Source organism: Leguminivora glycinivorella, chromosome 26, assembly GCF_023078275.1.
Source record: "Leguminivora glycinivorella isolate SPB_JAAS2020 chromosome 26, LegGlyc_1.1, whole genome shotgun sequence".
NCBI classification, from domain to species: domain Eukaryota; kingdom Metazoa; phylum Arthropoda; class Insecta; order Lepidoptera; family Tortricidae; genus Leguminivora; species Leguminivora glycinivorella.
Genome location: NC_062996.1, coordinates 4,996,428 through 5,017,261, shown reverse-complemented (window position 1 = coordinate 5,017,261; position 20,834 = coordinate 4,996,428). Strand labels below are relative to the sequence as shown.

The following is a 20,834-nucleotide window of genomic DNA, read 5'->3' as shown; positions in this document are numbered from 1 at the left end:
ATAATTGCATAAGATTCTATGAGGTGTAATAAAGCGTTAGTGACGTTTTATCAGATTGCTGTTTCATTTTGAATGGTTGTAATATTCCGTAGTAAAACTTGTAAGTCAATATGTGGTTTCCACCTACTTTAATCTTTCAATCCTATTGGGAGAAGAATTACCATTTTTCATACGTTTTGTATGGCGGTATCGGAATGGAAAACAAAATGTTGTCCTAAATTTTGAAGTTAATTAAAAATTTTACCACTGCTTTATACCTATTATATCTGCCAGCAGCAGTTCTCGAAAAGTTTGTACAAAAATTAAGGAAAAGTTACATTTGTTTTTTTTATTCCTTTTTTGTTACCAAGATTTATTTCATGAATTGAGATTTTAGTAAGTTTTATTTGGTCATTTCTCTAGTATCTATATTTTCTTAATTATAACAATTATCCTGTATATATCTTACGAAAGTCTACTTATATCACTAAATGTTGGTAACAAAATAGGATCAATTTAAATTTGCTGACGTGGCTATGTACAAACTTTTTGAGAACTGCTGCCAGACATGTCTACCCGAATGAATCGTGATACTCTCAAGTCTTACTAATAACGATTCGCACCTCAGTGCCATGCAAAGCGATGGTCGATTACCCTTCTGAATATTAATTATGAACACGGACAGTTAAGATAAATAATTAACAGCTACTGAGAAATGCTAGATGCTCGTAAGTCGTGAGCTACAAGAAGTTAAACAACGTAGACTCAGAAAACTTGAAAAAATAATCGAGTTTATGGAACTTAGAGCTGCGAAGATGGTAAGACGTTAGATTATCTATAAGCTTTTTGCAAAAAAATCATTTTTGGCACAAGCTTTTATCGCCGATTGCACCCTTCTTTCAACAGTCATCTACTGCTCTCCGAGACGTTTCTAAAAACCCCTTACTCGATGGAGATACGACGCTTCATAACAGAGTTCCTATGACCACCTTTCTGCTTCATCATCAGATCAGCTCCATGATACTATAATATTGCATTGTCACGTGATTTACATATGTGTGCAAAATTTCAGCTCAATCGGAAACCGGGAAGTGGGTCAAATCTAGCTTCTACATTTTGACGCACACTAACATACTAACAAGGCAAGTTGAATAAAAGCTTGTAAAAACTAACGATTAAAAAGAAGAGAGTGTTTGGAAAATGTACGGAATGCAAGTCGCGTTCCATTTCGATTGATTGGCCGAGAGATTGACCGTATCGACAAAATCGAACGTTGAAAGAAATGAAAATTGTCAGTACCTATAGTACCTATTGCCACCCAGCGTGTATGGAATCGAATGCTGCAATCATGTAACATTAGGCCGTGTAATTACATTTTTAACCCCCGACCAAGGGCGGCTCACTCCGCGATACTATCGCCGCGCTACAAGTACATCCTGGCGGCCGCGAGTTCGCGGCCTGCTCAGGGGTGGCGCGCGTTCTCACCGAATGCATGTTCGCACTTTCTATTGTTACTTTACGTCGCGAGGTTTTTTTAGCGATGTTCGCGTGTGGAATGGCTAATAATACTTACTTAAATAGACATATTGAATAAAATAAATACCATAGGACATTCTTACACAGATCGACTACTGATTAAGTCCCACGGAAAAGTTCAATAAGGCTTGTGATGTTGGAACTTGAACAAAAATATATAAATACAGTATATATACCTAGAAAGTACCCAAGACTTGAATATAATAGTATAACATTTTATGTGAGTATTAATTCGTTTTAATCCATAGGTAACCCTATCACCGGACGCCGCGCACGTGCGGCTCGTTTCTTTGTAAGAATTTTGTAGGTATTTAAAACGGCGGCATTTCGTGAACATCAAAGCAGTGGGCCTTCTGTACTTGTACTATTATATATTCTGTGCCCCGACGGAAAAGCGATGGGTTGGGACGTGTCTGTCTGTCTGTGTGGCATTGCATCTTATTCGTAGCTCCCGAACGAATGAACCGATTTGGATTTAGTTTTGTTGTTTGAAAGCTGAATTAGTCTGGAGTTTTCTTAGCCATGTTTGATGGAAACCAGTGCACTATTTCGGGTTTTTTTTCTAAAATTATCTAAGAAAGTTACACAGTGTACAAAACAAGTAAAACCAAACATAAATGCTTTCTAAAGTAGGAAATATTCCTTTTCGCTCGATAGTTCGGTATCTAGTATGGTCACAGGCTTTCAGCAACTTATAACACTGTCTAACACGAATAAACCTTTGCGTTAAAGCTCTTAAACCACGCATCAACAGTGTCAACACTAACTGGCTTGAGAAATGTACAAATGCGCATTCCTTTTCGCCTAGGGATTGGCCGTAATGGTCAAAAGCGAGCGTTTGAAAGCGTGTCACCAGCTCAGGTGTTTCTACCGCAGTTTACCATAGACAACTTTTACATCAATGGCCGTAAGGTCTAAGAGTAGTGAAGTGGACGGTACGTGCGTACACTCGAACACACATGGCACGTGAAAAGGGAAATTTTGGTGTGTTCAATAAAATGCACTTGTGTGTCGCGTACTGTCGTTGACACAAGTACGGGACTTCGTGAAAGTGAAAACATTAAGTCGTTATAAATCTTAGATTAGATTTAGTTTATAATTGTTTATTCTTTGTAAGGTGCAGAGGGCAATTCTTGCATTATTAAATAGAGTATCATATATGTTCAGTGGATACGTATGGAACTTAAGTCCATACTGTATAACATAAACCACAGAATTAAAATTTTGAAAAAAAACCCCGACCGCGACATAGTGGACCGATTTTCGTGAAACACGGCTTGGAACACGCCCACTAACTCCGCTTTCAATAAAAAAAAACTAAATCTAAATCGGTTCATTCATTCGAGAGCTACGATGCCACAGATACACACACACACACACAGAGACAGACGGACAGACACGTCAAACTTATAACACCCCGTCGTTTTTGCGTCGGGGGTTAAAAACATGGAAAAAAATTGATCAGTTTAAATTGTCCCCTAGTCGACAATGGTTTCCGATTTGGTTTAATCATAAATTAAGTCTTTTTTTTTGTTTCCTTAACTAAAATCTTATATTAGATGTATCTGATGCAAATTATTCGATAACATCATACATTTGCGATTTCTTAACGATTGTCAAATCAATAACAATTTTATTATGCAAGTCTGAGATGAATAATTCCTATGAGTCACACCACTTTTACAATTTCTGACTGTTTTACAAATGTCTTCAAATTGGTATATTTTAATGTTATAACCTCAAATTTTACGGCGATGAGTAGGATAAAGCGCCCTCAAATTGAGTCAAATATTTTTGCCGCTTCTGCTACCGACTGTACACTTCATGGCGGCCATTGCACGAGCTGCGTGCGACCGGCGCGCACGCACGGTGGTGGAAAGTTAATAGCACACGTAACGATGAGCTGTAGCTAAACGGCGCTAACAATGTATTTTAACACGAACATTATAGTTGAATGATGTATCACTCAATTGAGGCGCGCGGGCAATGTCACAAACAGCTCGTGCGTTGATGGCAAAACAGTGAGGCTACATGACTACGAACGACATAGACTAAGCCATGAAATTTTTAATATCTTTGCTACGAACTGTGATAAGTGTCACTTTCAAACTCAAGTGACATCCCAACTGGAAGATTTTTTGGGTATAGTGGCAGCTCTAAATCAGCTATTTGACGTCACTTCCTCTTTAAACTATTTTTAAGATTTTTTATACTAAAAATACGGAAAAAAAAAATTAAAAAAATTATTGATCTGATCTACAAGCGTATATCTCGAAATGGTTTTCGATTTAGGGACATTGAAAATTTTGAAACGTTGTCAATTAAGGCGCGCGGGCAATGTCACAAACAGCTCGTGTGTTGATGGCAAAACAGTGAGGCTACGGCAGTCGTCGTCTAAATGACACCGGCACTTCCGGCGTATTATGCTTCCAATTTATCACTTATCGACGTGGATCTCAGACGAAGGATACTATAGACTTGACGAAAGGGTACACCCGTAAGGGACAGATATAGAATAATGGAGCGAATTTAAGAATCACTTTAAAAATGGCTGACAGTTTACCATACACAACCTACGTAATTTGGGCGGATAATAAGCTTGACAAGTGACGTCCTTATTGTTTGCCACAAACTCGTTTGTGGCAGCGGCGGAAAAGTGAAACTATGACAAAGACAAAAAATAACATTTTGCTCTCTGTCACTCTTATTATAATTTGTATGTGACCATCTCGTTCGGTAGTGGTATTATTATTTGGCTGTCTAGTCTATAGTATCCTTTGTTTAAGACGTGGATAAAGCACCCGTCACGCTTTGGCAAGTATGTCAGTGTGAGAGTGACAGATGTCTTATCTACGTGGATAAGTGATAAAATTGGAAGCGAGTAAGCGACGAGCTATCAGCGGAAGAAACGAACAAAAGATAGTAGCGTAAAAGACAAAAGATAAAGTGTAAATAAAAGAGACGCGATGATAGCCCGAACGAGTTAAAGATAACACGTAACTATGAGTTGTAGCTAAACGGCGCTAACAATGCATTTTAACAATGTTACTTATCAACTCAGTAGGCCTTCAGAGAGAAAATACAACCAGTGATTTTTTGGTTAAAATAGCGCCTACGGGGTTCAAACAACAAGCTATGTCGAATCAGCGCGATTTTATAAAAACAACCTGATATTCATGAAATGAAACGGATTAAATCGCGTCTTCTCGAACTTCTTCGTGGTAAACTGACCACGAACGCTATTAATGAACCGAAGACAATATTACTGACATACGTTTGGCTGATTCAAACGGATAAACCGCAACAAGTCGAACTTGTTAAATTCACAATGCAAATTTCTCTCAGTGTAGCACATGATGGTCGCGAGAGTATGTCGCCGCGAGATAGATGACACGTCTTATTCCACTGTATTAACGACATGAGGACGGGTATAGTATGAATTTTCTGAGATGAACGTTTCGCTTTTGCCGTAATCTGTTAAACAAAGGCCTTTGTTTCTATTATTCACGGCGGCTAGCTCCCGTTTCCACAGCACGTGCTAAAGTCTCAGTGTAGTTAAAAAGCAACTATCATGATAGCAATAAGGTTCAAATTTATTAAACAGTTTGCAGTATGCAGGTAACTTTTTTTGAAGATGACAAAACGTGTTATCTCCCAAAGGGCTTTTTATGGATTTGAACCTTATTACTATCATGATAGTTGGTTTTTAACTACACTGAGACTATAGCACGTGCCGTTTAAACGGGAGCTAGCCGCCGTGAACAATAGACACAAAGGCCTTTGTTTAACAGATTACGGCTAAAGCTAAAAGTTCATCTCAGAAAATTCATACTATAGTCTATCTCGCGGCGCCATACTCTCGCGGCAATGTAAACCCTGCTGAAGTAGTCAGTGTCAAGGTCACTGTGTTAAAATAGCCCACGATAAGTTTCCTTTGATGAGTGATTTCAATCTAAATGGGGCATATTTATATTTAAATACGCCCATCTAGAATGCATTGGAAACATTCTCACTCTCACCACCAACCGGTCTAGATAGACCATAGAGCACCGAAACCGGTATTCCGTAAAAAGTGGTCGCATTGTGATTAGTATAATTTGTGCATCTATATTTATTTAGAAATCGACAGAGACACACATTCGAGCTTGTTTTGACCGGTAACAAATAAAAAGTGTGTTAGAATGTTTTGTTCAATTTCTACGATAACCACGATCCAAATTTAAAAACCCCGATATTGTGGGCCGATTTTCATCAACCTAATTCAGCATTCAAACAAAAAAAAAACGAAATCTAAATCGGTTCATTCTTTCGGAAGCTACGATGCTACAGAGATACAGACAGACAGACACGTCAAACTTATAACACCTCGTCATTTTTGCGTCGGTAGTTAAAAATAGGCGTGTCCGCATTTTGATTGTTTATCTTGTCGTCTCGGTGATTATAAACATACGTTTGGCCATCTTTTTTATTATTTATTATAAATAGGCTTACTCTTGGCCACAGACTAGCCAAAGGCAAAAACGTGGCCTACGATGGAGCTTTGAAGGATAGATTGATCGTACACCAAGTACAGTCAAGTTAAAAAATATACAGGGTGACAAAAATATGTATCCACAACTTTACAGCATGAACATATCCACAACCTGTTTTTATTGAATTGAATTCAACTTTACACGCATGGTGTGTTCCCTGATTCCTAATGATTTGTTTTGACCTCAATCACTTGCTAACGAATGTTATTCTTAATTTAACGAAAAAAATGAAAAATTTTATTTTGCGGTGTATATTTATATGAACCTAGCTACGTGTGGAATTTAACGAAAAAAAAAACACGGTGTATATTTAATACCAAAAAAAAGTCTTAGTTTTTAAATTAGTCATGTCAAGTAAAACAGCATTATTTATCTATTCCATAATACAATATTTATTGATGGTCCTGTTTCATTTTCCTTTATCGCTATTGGCCGCATTGTTTTATCATCTATGTACATTCGTAGCTGTGTTGTTAAAGTATTTATATATGTACGGTATATTTAGGTTTATTTTAATTCCTATTTATGTATGTTTATTAGTATTAAGATTATTTGACGTTTTCTATCATCACTGCATCACCTACTCGAATCAGTTGTTTTTTGCTGTTTGTCCAAATTGTCTGGAAGAGATCGCTCAGTGCGATAAGACCGCCTGAGTTGTCTACCATAGTTAATTAATTTATGTTGATGTAATCTTGTTATTTTGGTGAAAAATTACTTTTTGCAATAAATTGTATTGTATTTATACCATGACCCGTGATAACATAAAAAATTATCATGACATATTTTAATATCCGTACCGTACTTTAATATCCGTACAATACAAATACAATTAATTCACGGACTCCAGATAAGCCAATTAAGAGTCAAGCCTCTTGCACCGTGTTTCAATTGGATTAGGCTGCGGATTGGCTGATCGACGTAGCGACTCAAGGACCAATGTAGAGTATTTACTTCACTGTCTGCTGATAGGAGATAGAGGTAACTAGGAACTAAGCTTTAAAGTTCGTTCGTCCTCTAAAAGTAAATAATAAATAAATAAATATTGGGGACACCTTACATAGATCGACTTAGCCCCAAACTAAGCAAAGCTTGTACTATGGGTGCTAGGCGACGATATACATACTTAAATAGGTAAATAAATACTTACATATTACATAGAAAACATCCATGACTCAGGAACAAATATCTGTGCTCATCACACAAATAAATGCCCTTACCGCGCGGGATTCGAACCCAGGACCGCGGCTCAGCAAGCACGGTCACTAACGACTGAGCCAGACCGGTCGTCAATTAAAGTTCGTCCTCTGCTATCGTGCCTCAATTGGATTAGACTGCGGATTGGGTAGTAGACGTAGCGACAGTGAGTGTGGCGACCTCAAGGTCAAACGTAGAACATTGACTGGACTGTCTGCTAGAAGACAGGGGTAATTAGGAATAAAGCTTCTTACATAGTGTAGCGAACCACAGGTCGAAAGTAGAGCGTTTGCTTGACAGTTTACTGCCATTACAATTAAGGCGGTAGTTTGATTAGATTCAGATACATAAGTATTTCAGTACTTTCCGATTATCGAAATACTAAATACAAAAATCGATATCCGGCGATATGCCGCGCTAGTCCATACAGATGTAGTGCGAAAAGATTTGCCTTCGTATTGTTACGGAAACGTACGAACGTGTCATGTTGTTTCATGTCAGTCTCAGTACAAGATGTATTGACATATTTGACATTGACTGAACTAGCATGACAAATACGAACGTTTCCAGAAAAATACGAAGGAAACCCTTTCCGCACTACATCTGTACTTGCGACGCTCAAGATTAATGGATGGAGTCACGCGCGAGAACTTAATTCTTCCTAGGAGTTCTGTAGTATACTGCCAAAGAAAATCCGCTTTCCGCTCCGCATCGCACCATGCCGCGGCTAGAAGGATGGCATGACATCACCGTGACTAACGTCTCAGCCATTGGTATTTGCGACTAACCCTCTATATACACTCGTGTAGAACTAAGGCTGCTTTCAAAAAAAACGTCAAAAGAATGTAAAATTGATAGTTTTAGTCGGTGAAATACTACACTTTCCGTTATCCAATAGATTTATTTAATTCAAGTTCCAGTTAGAGCATCTTATTATCTTGATTTTTATAAGACTGGATTTTTGAAAACTAACTCACTAAATTAAAAATGAATTTTTCTCTAATGGACGTTTAGAAAAACGCACGTATAGAGCTGAATCAGTCGATCTTATTTGTAAAATTTGGACAATTTTGAATATTAAAACGGGTAAATTTATAATTTGTATATCCTGTACCACAATCATTTCAGACTAGATTTTTATTTTAAGTTTTTGAAAAAGAGTAAACTAGCCTAAGGCGAATTCAATTTTTTTCAGAAATTACCTAAAATTAAGTGACAATTTCTTTGAAAATCTACATCACATCGAAGTAAGTTTTATACTAAATTAATCTGCAACGTTTACTTAAATTGCTGTTATGCCTTAGTGATTATAAATTGCTATTATTGATTTTTGCCAATTTTTTGAAAACGAGCCTTCACCGGTACAATTATTACCACTTTTGCACATTTTCTCATATTTTGTTAGACCAAGTAGAAAAAGTCCTATAATGTGATATATATTTATAAACTACTCGCAAAGCCCTTTAATTTGATACCACACACGGTATGATCGAGCGCTCGGCTGCGATTTCACTATTTTTAACACGAAAGCCCTCTTAAGTGGAGTTCTGTTTCTCTCATAGACAATCCGCTCTCCGCTCCGCATCGCACCATGCCGCGGTTGAAGGATGGCATGACATCACCGTGACTAACGTCTCAGCCATTGGTATTTGCGACTAACCCTCTCTATACACTAGTGTAAAATTAAGTGGAGTTCTGTCATAGACAATCCGCTCTCCGCTCCGCATCGCACCATGCCGCGACTGGAAGGATGGCATGACATCACCGTGACTAACGTCTCGACGTCTCGAGTCAAGTCATTGGTATTTGCGACCAACCCTCTCTACGTTTGCGGAATCCCATACAACTTGTTATAAAATAACCTCCGTTCTGCTCAATGAAGGCGGATTTGTGTGTTTTTGACCCTATTGACAGTATTTCGTGGAATCACTACTATACCTTGTCAAACAAAGTACGCTGCCGCGTCTATCTTGTGTAGTTTCGCGATAAACTCAAAAACTAGGTACCTACATACTAACCGGATTTTCATTGTCGCGCGAAATCTGCTAGTAGGGACGGACTACCTAGGGCCCATTTCTCATAACCTAACCACAAAATTAAAATTTTAATAAAAACCCCCGAACGCGACATATAGTGGACCGATTTTTATGAAACATGGCTAAGAACACTCTCGACCAATTCAGCTTTGAAACAAATAAAACTAAATCTAAATCGGTTCATCCGTTCGGGAGCTATGATGCCACAGACAGACACACACACACACACAGACAGACACGTCAAACTTATAACACCCCGTCGTTTTTGCGTCGTTACAAGTTACAAGAGCTCTTTCCAACTTGTCATATTTATTACTTTTATTAGACATCGCTTGTAAATTGTAACATGTAGCTTCGAGAAATGGGCCCCTAGTCGTTTTAACTAAGGCACGCTAACTCGCTAAGTAGATGCTTTTGCCTGATCCATGGTATATATGAAATCTGTGGTCTGAAGTTACTTAGCTAATTGACTAATAAATACGTCACATCTATTTACAATAATGACGGCAACGCGTTCACGGACTCCCGCTAACTCGTCTGTCATTGTTTACTGACATGTGTCATTATAATCGTAAATACATACTAATATTATAAATGGAAAAGTGTGTATGTCTGTTTGTCCGTCTTTCACAGCAAAACGGAGCGACGAATTGACGTGATTTTTTAAGTGGATATAGTTGAAGGGATGGAGAGCGACATAGACTACTTTTTGTCCCTTTCTAACGCGAGCGAAGCCGCGGGCAAAAGCTAGTAGTAAATACATTGTGCAACGCGGGGCGCAAGTTGAATATTGCTAACGAGAGTAAGTTAAATCGCGACGGCTTCCCGGAGCGGTTTAAAGACTCGAGTTTGCAATGTTTTTACGCCCCGAGTTACATACAATGTTTTTCATCACACTTGCAATATAGAAAATATGTATAAAGATAAAAAAAAATGCGTTCACAAGCTGCTGCTAACTCGTCAGTCCTTGTTTATCGACATGTGTCATAACATCCTCCTTAAAAAATGCCATAATGCTAGTGGAAAACAGATTGAAGAATTGAATTATACGCATACTTATGTGGAATACTTGACTAGAAATAGTTATTTGTTATACAAGGGTGCAAAGTTATATTTTTCGTTTTTCGTTTCTCAATCAGCAATTAAAATAATGTCTTTCGCAGATGTATGTTTTTTTTAGAAAAAAAAACGAACTTAAGAAAGCTAACTGTGCCATTCTGTTTTTGATAATGGACCTAACTATATGCCAAAGTTAAACCAATTCAATAAAATCACGGTGTAGATTCGCAGTGATTTCGCGATCTTGTCGTGTGCGTGACTTTATCTCAGCTCCATAGCTTATCTAATACTTACTGATTACTGTTAATTTATTCATGTAATATTAAAGAATGACGATTTATTACTACACAACTAGTATCACTACACTACCACAATTATTATTAATTAGTATATATACATCGTTATCAACGGAAGTGAACGCGGCATGCTTATCACTAAAAGTGAATCATAATATCACATTATGCTCTTGCTAGTCAAACAAATGCCTAATTTGACTCATTGTTTAACTGTTGTCAACATTATTCAACCGTTATCTGTATTATAATTAGATATAAAATGTTTTTTTAACATTTACGAGGATATAGTGGGCCACTTTTCTTAGATTTTTGGTTAAGAAATATAAATAAAAGTTGGCTGGAACTAATCGCTCTTTAGCGACAAGACCGACGAACAATATATTTTTTTTATACCACGTCGGTGGCAAACAGGTATACGGCCCGCCTGATGGAAAGCGGTCACCGCAACCTATGGACGCCCGCAACTCAAGGGGTGTCACGTGCGCGTTGCCGACCCATTAGAAACTTGTACACTCCTTTTTTGAAGGACCCCATACTGTAATTCATCGGGAATACCTCGACAGGGAGCTCATTCCACAGCCGGAGCGTTCGTGGGCCAAATTGTCAAAACTGAGGTTCAAAAGTTTTAAGCTTGTGTCGAGAGATGGCAGTCTATGCACTGTGATTACACATTTTACTTTGGCAGTAACTCTCTATAATACGATCCTCTTTGGTAGCATGTAGCAAAAGCATGAACTTGCAAAAACAATTGTGACAATGAATAAAAAAGCCAGACAACATATAATAGTTATTTGTTATACAAGGCGGCAAAGTTGTATTTTAACGCCGAGTGTGGAATTGAAAAACGAGCTAGTGAAAGGATTCTATAGTTGAACCACGAGCGAGGCGAGTGGTTCGAGAATAGAATCCTGAATTTGCGAGTTTTTTAACACACGAGAAGTAAAATACATTTGCACCCGAGTGTAACACAAAACTTTTCCCCTCACAATAGCGAGGAAACTACAACGCAAAAAATGCGTTTATCACTTCTTCCACTAATTCCACATGTGGTAAATCATCTTTATTACTAGATTCACTTACTTTTATCAATTTTAAATCAGTTAATTTGACTTTATTCAAGGTCAAATTACTTTACTCACTAGTGGATAAAATGCGTTTTTACCCACTGGTATTAATTAGTGAGGGGAAAAGAGTATTCTACATACTCGTAGGTAGACGATAAACCGAAGAAATTAAGCGATAAATTTCTTTCTGAGGTCTGAACTCCGATATTTTTGAGGGGGACTGTACCAATAAAAATAAATAGCTTTCTGCCGTGCCGGCGGTGTCTCATGGGAGCAGTAAGCGACTCTCCCCTCTGATATTTGATACGCACGCACTTACCAACAAGACGAGACGACTTATAGTAGTTATCCTATCAAACAAATGTGAATTAAGCCTACAAGTTCAATACTCTTCTCCGAGAAAGGAAATGATAGGTATATTGTTTTCTCGTTTTTTATTCTCCGTATAAATATTATTTTTATGAAGCTGATACCTAATTTCGTGTACTATTTGTAATATTCATATTCATATTTATTGATATTGCACATTTATACATTACACGTCAGAAACATAAACATTCATTATTACTAAGTAATTCTTATTACTCTAATATCTTGTAAATAGGGCGCTTTTCTTTAACATCGACCCATCGGTAGTTTATTATTAACATTTAACGAGTTTATTAAAATAAAATGCGAAAATTTTTCAGAAGTAATAAAATACGTACCTATTAACTTAAAAATATTTTCTAATGACTACTAACGTTAACACATAGGTACAATCTTTACACTAAAAAAATCACAGAAACCATAATTTATTATAGGACCAAGTTACACAGAAACTTATATATATATATCATATATATATATCGGTAGTTTATTTTCTCCTAAAATTTTGATTAAATTCTTTTGCGTTTAGGTACTACAAGCGTTGCTGAGTTAAAACGCTTACTGAAATCAGTATTAAACATAACAGCTTTCAAAATCTTCTAGAGTCAAACCAAGCTACGTAAACAGTGATTTTGATGACCCCCATCTCTGCAATGGTTAAGTACTTAAGAGGCCGTCAATATCAAAAAGTAGAAAATCGTAAAATTGGTAGTTTTCTACGTCCGGTTTTAGTTTCAGTATATACTTATTGATAAGAAAAGCACTTGTTTTAAACAGCGCGTATTCTTATCTACAAAATCAGTAGTTAACATCAAGGAAAAGTTACTCCCTGAATTAATTATGATTTTTTTCCTGACGCTAGTTTAAGAAAACCCGCAAATAGTGCTCACGTCTGAGTGAGCTGAGCTCAATTTTGTATACTTTAGGCTGCTAAAATTGATGCTGTCGCATTACTTATATCCTAAACTAAAAATTCAGTAGTTTACATGTGTGTTATCATGCTACTAAAATACAGTAAATGGAAGTTAAACGACATCAATATTTGTCTAAAAATACTTCGAATCAAATGGCAATTACTTCGAAAACCTTTTAGGCAAACAAAAGTCTTTCTTGATAATTATAAACTTTAAGTATGTGTATGCAAAATAGTGTGTAATACAAATCAGGAAACACTTCCAATTTTAGATACATACTTACTTAAAGTTGTAACTAAAATGCGGTCGGCCCCTGTCGGCATCTTCATAAATTTGAATATGTACGACCGTGTTTTAGTTTTAAAATAATGTTATTTTATAAGCTAGATAACTGGACTACAGAATTATTACCTTTTCATATTTTTCCTTACAAAGAGAACGAATAAAATCAATGTTGAATATAAACTTTCGTAAATTTTCCATACAAACGTCAAAACTGCGAACAGATTCTATCGAGTCAGACGCCCGATCGGGCTCGTTCGAAGCAGACGTGTCGCCAAATTTGCTCCAATGACATTTGTTTTTGACACTGGAAATCATATACGGATACAAAAAGATTGCCAGTGCTATGAATGTATTCAAAAGTAATAAGGTAAATAAATATCGTCACGTCTAAAAGAGTCTCAGTTTAAAATCGTTTTTTTTTGTGTTGTTTACTACTTATTATTGTTGAGAAATAAAAAAATATATGTAACTTTAATACAATGATAAGAAATATAGGTATTTTTTGTCTTCTAAACTTTATTAAAATGAAAGAGTTTTAAAATTAATTTTAACTCGTTGGACTTTATTTTCATTATACTGGTCACATTATTTAGTGTGTCGGTGTGTGTAACATTCTCTTTCGCGAAGAGACATTCAGTGTGGCGTATGAAAAAACTAACAGAACTAATCATTATAATTATATTCTATAAACGATTATTTACGTAAATGGCGAAATTATTAATTGTAATAATATATTATCTTATCACAAAATTGTTCTGTATGACTTACCTTCTTACGTTCAATATAATTTTTAAATGGTGTTTGCACACGGGGCACGTAACCTTAGATTCAGACAACTTTAACTAAATTTTGAAAATTATTATTTTAATGAAGAATTCTATATATGGCAACAATTTTACATGTTAACTGACTGTCAACCACTGTTCATACATAACCTCAGCCTTTGTCTCAGTGCATTTTTTAATTCATTCGGAAAAGGGTTTAACCATTTATAATTAGAATAAACGAAGCACTGTTTTTTACACCAGAGTTTTGATTTTATATGGTGTTTGCACAAATTTATTTTGAAAAATAATCGGAGTCAAATCGTGTGAGATGGTAACACTAAATTGACACTGTCCGCAATCTAAACACGCGGCAGCGTGTCAAGCCAAGTTCAAGTAACCGAACTGGCAGACAACATCGTGTGTAATATTACACGAACTATTTGGAGCCTCTATGGGCGTCCTCACAACAAAAACTATTTCACATAAACGTCTTAAATTTGGCTCTTATATTGATATTGATATTTGTGACATACATACATACATATTGTGTATATTATGTATGTTATGTATTATCGATACAATTAAATTAATTAAATTAATTACATCTAATTAAATTCATTACATCCAATTGAATTCATTACATCTAATTAAATTATGATAATTAAATTAATTTCACAAGTTATAAACATATTTAAGTAAACAATGCAACACTTCACTTCACACTTCACTCGCGAAACAAGCAAAAAGAACATATTTACACGGTTTTATGACATCACCACCTCATCACACGATTGAATGAAATTCCCGTGCCGCCACGGGCTTCGGCAACATGATGTACCCGTCCGCTGCAACAGCATCATGGGCCACCCAAGCTCTGTCAGCCTGGATAGTGCTGCCGATGCTGCTCATCACGGACGCCGGACATTGCGCCGCCAGACGCAAGCTCGCATACCATGCCAGCGTATGAGGACCCACGGTGGACGATCGAAACAGAGGTATCTTTACCCTGACCCTCTCACCTGGGCACTCCTGGGTCGGAAGTGAATCTACACCCCGACCCTCTCACCTGGGCACTCCTGGGTGGTAAACGAATACCAGACCCTGGCCCTTTCACCTGGACGCTCCTCGGTCCTTGATCTGAAACTTGCAACACTTTCTTTAGGAACATAATTTCGACTGTCTTCGAAATTATGGTAAAACGATTATGGTTCGGTAATCAATTCAATAAGTCATAATGTATCGATAGTCGTTATGATTAATTAAATTATTGTCATCGCCTATTAATATATCTACTGTTTATATATACTGAGTAATTATATTCAAGATTTTTCAGATGTATATATCATACACATTTACAGAATCTTTAAATACTCAAATGACCTGTCAATAAAATATCGCGCCTAGTTAATATTTACCATTTGTAACGTAAACATATTATATTACGCAACCATTTAAGACTAATCGCAAGTACACGACTACGGTGTAGGTCCTTATTATTATTATTTTTTATCCTGTTATTATTATTATTATTTTAGGTACTAGCTAAGATTGATGCAATAGTATGCCGAAATAGAAAAACTCTTTGTACATATACTATTTAGGTTACAGGTCAACAATAGCGACACCCGTCAGACATTATATACATAATCTCTTTTTTTTTATATATACCGTGTCGTATGAAAAACCAAATACGATATCCGACGTATCTTTATTCGCGCTAATTACAAGCCGCAAGTGGTAAGCAATTCATTTAATTATCAAAAGATCTATTCACACATAAAGCAAGTATATATTTTCTTTTCATGAAAAGCTATCGCGAATTTAAAGACAAAAGATTATTAATGTTTGCTCTCTAGATTTCAAATTGCACATTTTCAATTTATTTCTTTTATCTATGAAAGGGAAACTAGTCGTTAGTAACGATTTTATTTTAAATCTAATAGGTCTCTTCATAACCGATACAAAGTTTAAGTACTTCACTTTTAATATTTTACGAGCTAAACCTGCTAGGTAATAAGTTTTATATGTTATCAATAAAGTCTCTTTTTTTTTTTTTGTTACTTTATTCTTGATCACCTAAGACTATAAAACATGTAAAGAACTGGATACACGTATTACACGTAGCCAAAAGATAAATATGTAATTATTGCTGTACTGCTTTATCCAATCAAAAGTCGCAAATAATATACATTCTGATATTAAGGCACAGTCATTTATGTTGTACTTTTATATTAATGTTTCATGTATTTATAAAGGTTGAAATGAAAGTCTTTCACGTTCATCAACGTGCTTAAATGTTATGCACGTATATCCACGCGCTTTGAATCTCGCACGTTCATCCACGCGCTTTAAATCTCGCACGTTCATCCACGCGCTCTAAATCCCGCACGTCCATCCGCGTGCGTCAACCATTATTCCACAAGATACGATTCATTGTGCAATACCCTGGCTCAAGTCATTATTTTATACTGGGGCCAAAATACTCGAGTTTACGCGTACATATGACTCTATGACCTACATATGACTGACTCTACATATGACTGACTCTACATATGACTGACTCTACATATGACTGACTCTACATATGACTGACTCTACATATGACTGACTCTACATATGACTGACTCTACATATGACTGGCTCTACATATGACTGACTCTACATATGACTGACTCTACATATGACTGACTATACATATGACTGACTCTACATATGACTGACTCTACATATGACTGACTCTACATATGACTGACTCTACATATGACTGACTCTACATATGACTGACTCTACATATGACTGACTCTACATATGACTGACTCTACATATGACTGACTCTACATATGACTGACTCTACATATGACTGACTCTACATATGACTGACTCTACATATGACTGACTCTACATATGACTGACTCTACATATGACTGACTCTACATATGACTGACTCTACATATGACTGACTCTACATATGACTGACTCTACATATGACTGACTCTACATATGACTGACTCTACATATGACTCTACATATGACTGACTCTACATATGACTCTACATATGACTACATATGACTCTACATATGACTACATATGACTACATGTGACCATCACCCATGTCATGTCACATGCACCAAATATATAAGCATATCAAGATTGAATCGTTATTCTTAAGAAGCAAACAGATATTACTAATAGTCTGAAACATGTCTTAATGATATTTATTCACACCATAGATGTAATTTTTCGATTTCCCATCGAATTATCACCCATGATCACCATGGTAAAATGCGAAGAATTTTATTTTATACGTTACTTTGATTAAATAATTCTGCCATCACTGGCCATTATAAAATAGTATTCATAAATGTGGTAGCATACCGTCAACAATCAAAATGAGATCAATCAGTCCAATTCGTGAAATAAAACGTTGAAAAACAACACATTTCAATTCGTTGAGTTTTAAAACTTTAAAACGCTAAACATTTTTATAACGAGTTATCATAAAATATCTGAAGATGATTAGAGATACAACTTACTCTCCATTATTCATACCAGGGGTTGGCAACCTTATTATCAAAGTTGTTTATTTAAATTCTGTACTTAACAGAATTAAACTACCCACAATTGCACAACTTCAATTTTAACGGTTAATATAATATGTGAAATTCACTATTAAATATGTATTTGCAAATGAACAGGAATCGTTTTTGTTCAAAATCGTACTTAAAGCATTAAATATCAAAATTAAGAACTGCATTATAATTCTCAGTTTGAATTGAGATCAACTTTTCATAAGTATACATAATTTTTACCAATCTTGTGTTACCGGACACGAGGGATTAAATTATTGAAGTACTTTATGAGAACATATTTTACACAGCGTATTTCATTCAGTATGAATGTTTAATTGTTTATCTGATCTGTATAACTTGATAAGCTCGAATATGTATAATTATATTATAATAACAGAATACAACAGCAGGACAATTGCCTCGTTGGAATAAATTACACCACTTTTCGGAAACAACATAAAATGGCTTGTGTTTAACAACTCGAGGCATCGTTAAATAAAGCAGTCGTTTAATCAGAACTTTATTTCTATTGATAAGATACAAATTTACTTTACTCATAATTCCACGATTTCCTTATGCCAATTAATTTATGAAATTTTACTGTCACAAACTGAATGACCTATCATATGACGGCGCTTATTGTGTATCCAGAATATAATAGTCATATAGTTATCAGATTTATGTGTTTCAATAACTAATGGGCAATGTAATGTTACACACCTTTTGTAAAAAGATTTTTAGGTACAAAAGTAAGTCATCTTTTAAATAAAACAATAATGAGAGCTCATCAATTTATACTGCCATGAGGGTAGATTATCAAACCAGTTTCAGAACATGAAGTTTAATTTTAAGAAATAAATATAATACATGTCTCACTTACCAAAGCAATTTAAATGCACGTTTCGTTAAATAAATCCGTTACATTATTTTGACTAAAAAAAAAAAAACCTTACACTTGTGCGGCGTGGCAAAAATCTTATCGATTTTTGTTTCGTCCAACTTCTGAACTGTTGGGGATATTACCAGGTTGATGATGAAAACTATTACTTGTACCATCACATTTACTTTATTCACTTATAACAAACATATTAACAACCAATTTACAATAAATAATTCAAGACTTCTTCACTACTACTCGTCTGTACTCGAACTGCCACCGTCACTGCTTGTCCGCCATTTTTATAACATTCCAACATGGCGGAAACCCAGTGACTACTATTAGTCAATTGATATTCTTTAATACTTTCATCATAAATGACAGTAAGATAAATCAAAATAAGGCATTAATAAATAATTACTCTAACAATCAATTGTCATAAAACATTTTGAGGACTGCCATTGAACTTGGCACCCGTTTAGATCTCACTGCTTTTGTCGTTGACGCCAACAACCAAGGCATATATAATATTGAACTTGGCTCATATTTCCCTTTTTTGGTTTTGATGGGATTTTAACGTTACAACTGATCTTCAGTGAAACTATAGACCTGTCTTAAGTTCCTCTCACTTAGGTCACTGACCTCTTCCAGTAAATTGCGGTAGTGTGCGAAAAGTATGTTGGTGAGTGTGACGTGCGTTAGTGTGTGTAAATGGGGTAAATTTGACAGATACTGAATTTTTACCCATCGTGACGGGCTCTTAAACGACATACACAATTTCACAGGAGTTCGACTAGAATACCAGGTTAATACCAGGGAGTAGCAAAAATCGCTGTAAACATCGATTGGTAGTTTAATTTCGTTGTAGATTATTCTTTTTCTTTCTTTCCCATGCCCTAGCGGACGTCGGCGACTACCATCTGTCTTCCGTCCTTGTTCTTACCAACAAGGCTGCGATATTTTCGTTCATCCATTTTTAAGTTACGCCATAGATTAAATATAAGAAGATCATACCATCTCATACATTTAAATGCGACCGCCTAAGAACGCGCATACACTAGACCACACATAAATGGCGCCACAAAAAAATGTCTTGTAGCTTTCGATTGTACTCGTAGATAGCTTTAAGTAAAAAATAAATAAATAAATATAAATATAAATATTATAGGACACTCTTACACAGATTGACTGAGGCCCACGGTAAGCTCAAGAAGGCTTGTGTTGTGGGTACTCAGACAACGATATAAGACGACGACAACGATTAAGTGTCGCTTTTGACATAGATTTATGGCTCGAAAGTGACCCTTAACGCCAATCTACAAATAATCGATGGCAACAAGGCATTTTTTTTTGTGGCGCCATCTATGTGTGGAACATCACATACACAACAGTGTATGCGCGTTATTAGGCGGTCGCATTTTAATGTATGGCATGGTATGATCTTATATTTAATCTATGGTTACTCATTGGATAAATGCGAATATTCAGCATAAGTTTGTCAATCCCCCAATGTCAATAACTGACTACATCGACGTAGTTAAGGAACCCACCACTACGATACTGAATATTTTACGAGAACGATACTGAGAATTTTGTACGTACTATTGTTTTTTTCCCTGTATTTATGTTGCTGTTTGCTTGTTACAGAGGAGCGCGCGCTTCTACACGATGAGTACGGGCGGTTGAGGCGGCCGCGCTCGCCACTACAGACATGTCGTTCTTTAATAATCTTAAGAAGGTGAGTACAAATATCTATGTCCAAAATCCCCAAACATGTATTCGACTCAACACTCAGTAGCGCAACGTAGTGCAAGGTGCTAAGTTCTCAAACAGCGGTGCTAAGGCGTAAAACCCACGCCCGCATCTCGTCGCTTGAGGCGCGTCGTACGTCTTTCCTATACAAAATTACACTCGGGCGGCGCGGCGCGGGCGTCCGTTCCGCGTCTTACGACGTGCATCCCTTCTGTGTATTCTACGCCAAAGAGCCATGATGCATTCCAAGCATAACTTGAACTCCCAGCATGCTTATCCTGTCCCTAAGGGCTCACTGCGAACATTGTAAATCGAAATTTCGCTATTGAGCGTCGGTGTCGGGGTCAGGCTCTTTGCTTCGGAAGCGGACGCTTTGGGCTGTATTCATGCATTTTGAGAGATTAGGACGCTCACATTCCCTCTGTCACTTCTTATAGTTCTTATCCAGGTTCATCTGACCTGGCAGGCAAGTATGGTCGCGCGATAGATGATAAAACATCAGGCCGTCCCTATCGCACTATTTGTAAGTGCGATAGGGACGACCTGATGTTTTATCATTTGTCGCGCGACCATACTTGCCTTGCAGGTGGCGTGTATTTTC

At 36.4% G+C, this 20,834-nt stretch overlaps 1 protein-coding gene across 1 annotated transcript in view; it reads left to right on the top strand.

Moving 5' to 3' along the window:
- LOC125240113 overlaps positions 1-20,834 on the top strand; it is a 99,090-nt gene that overhangs the window by 18,459 nt on the left and 59,797 nt on the right. The window contains 1 exon segment of the mRNA XM_048147959.1: positions 20,129-20,219. Coding sequence (XP_048003916.1) covers positions 20,193-20,219 — 27 coding nt within the window. The 5' untranslated portion in view covers positions 20,129-20,192.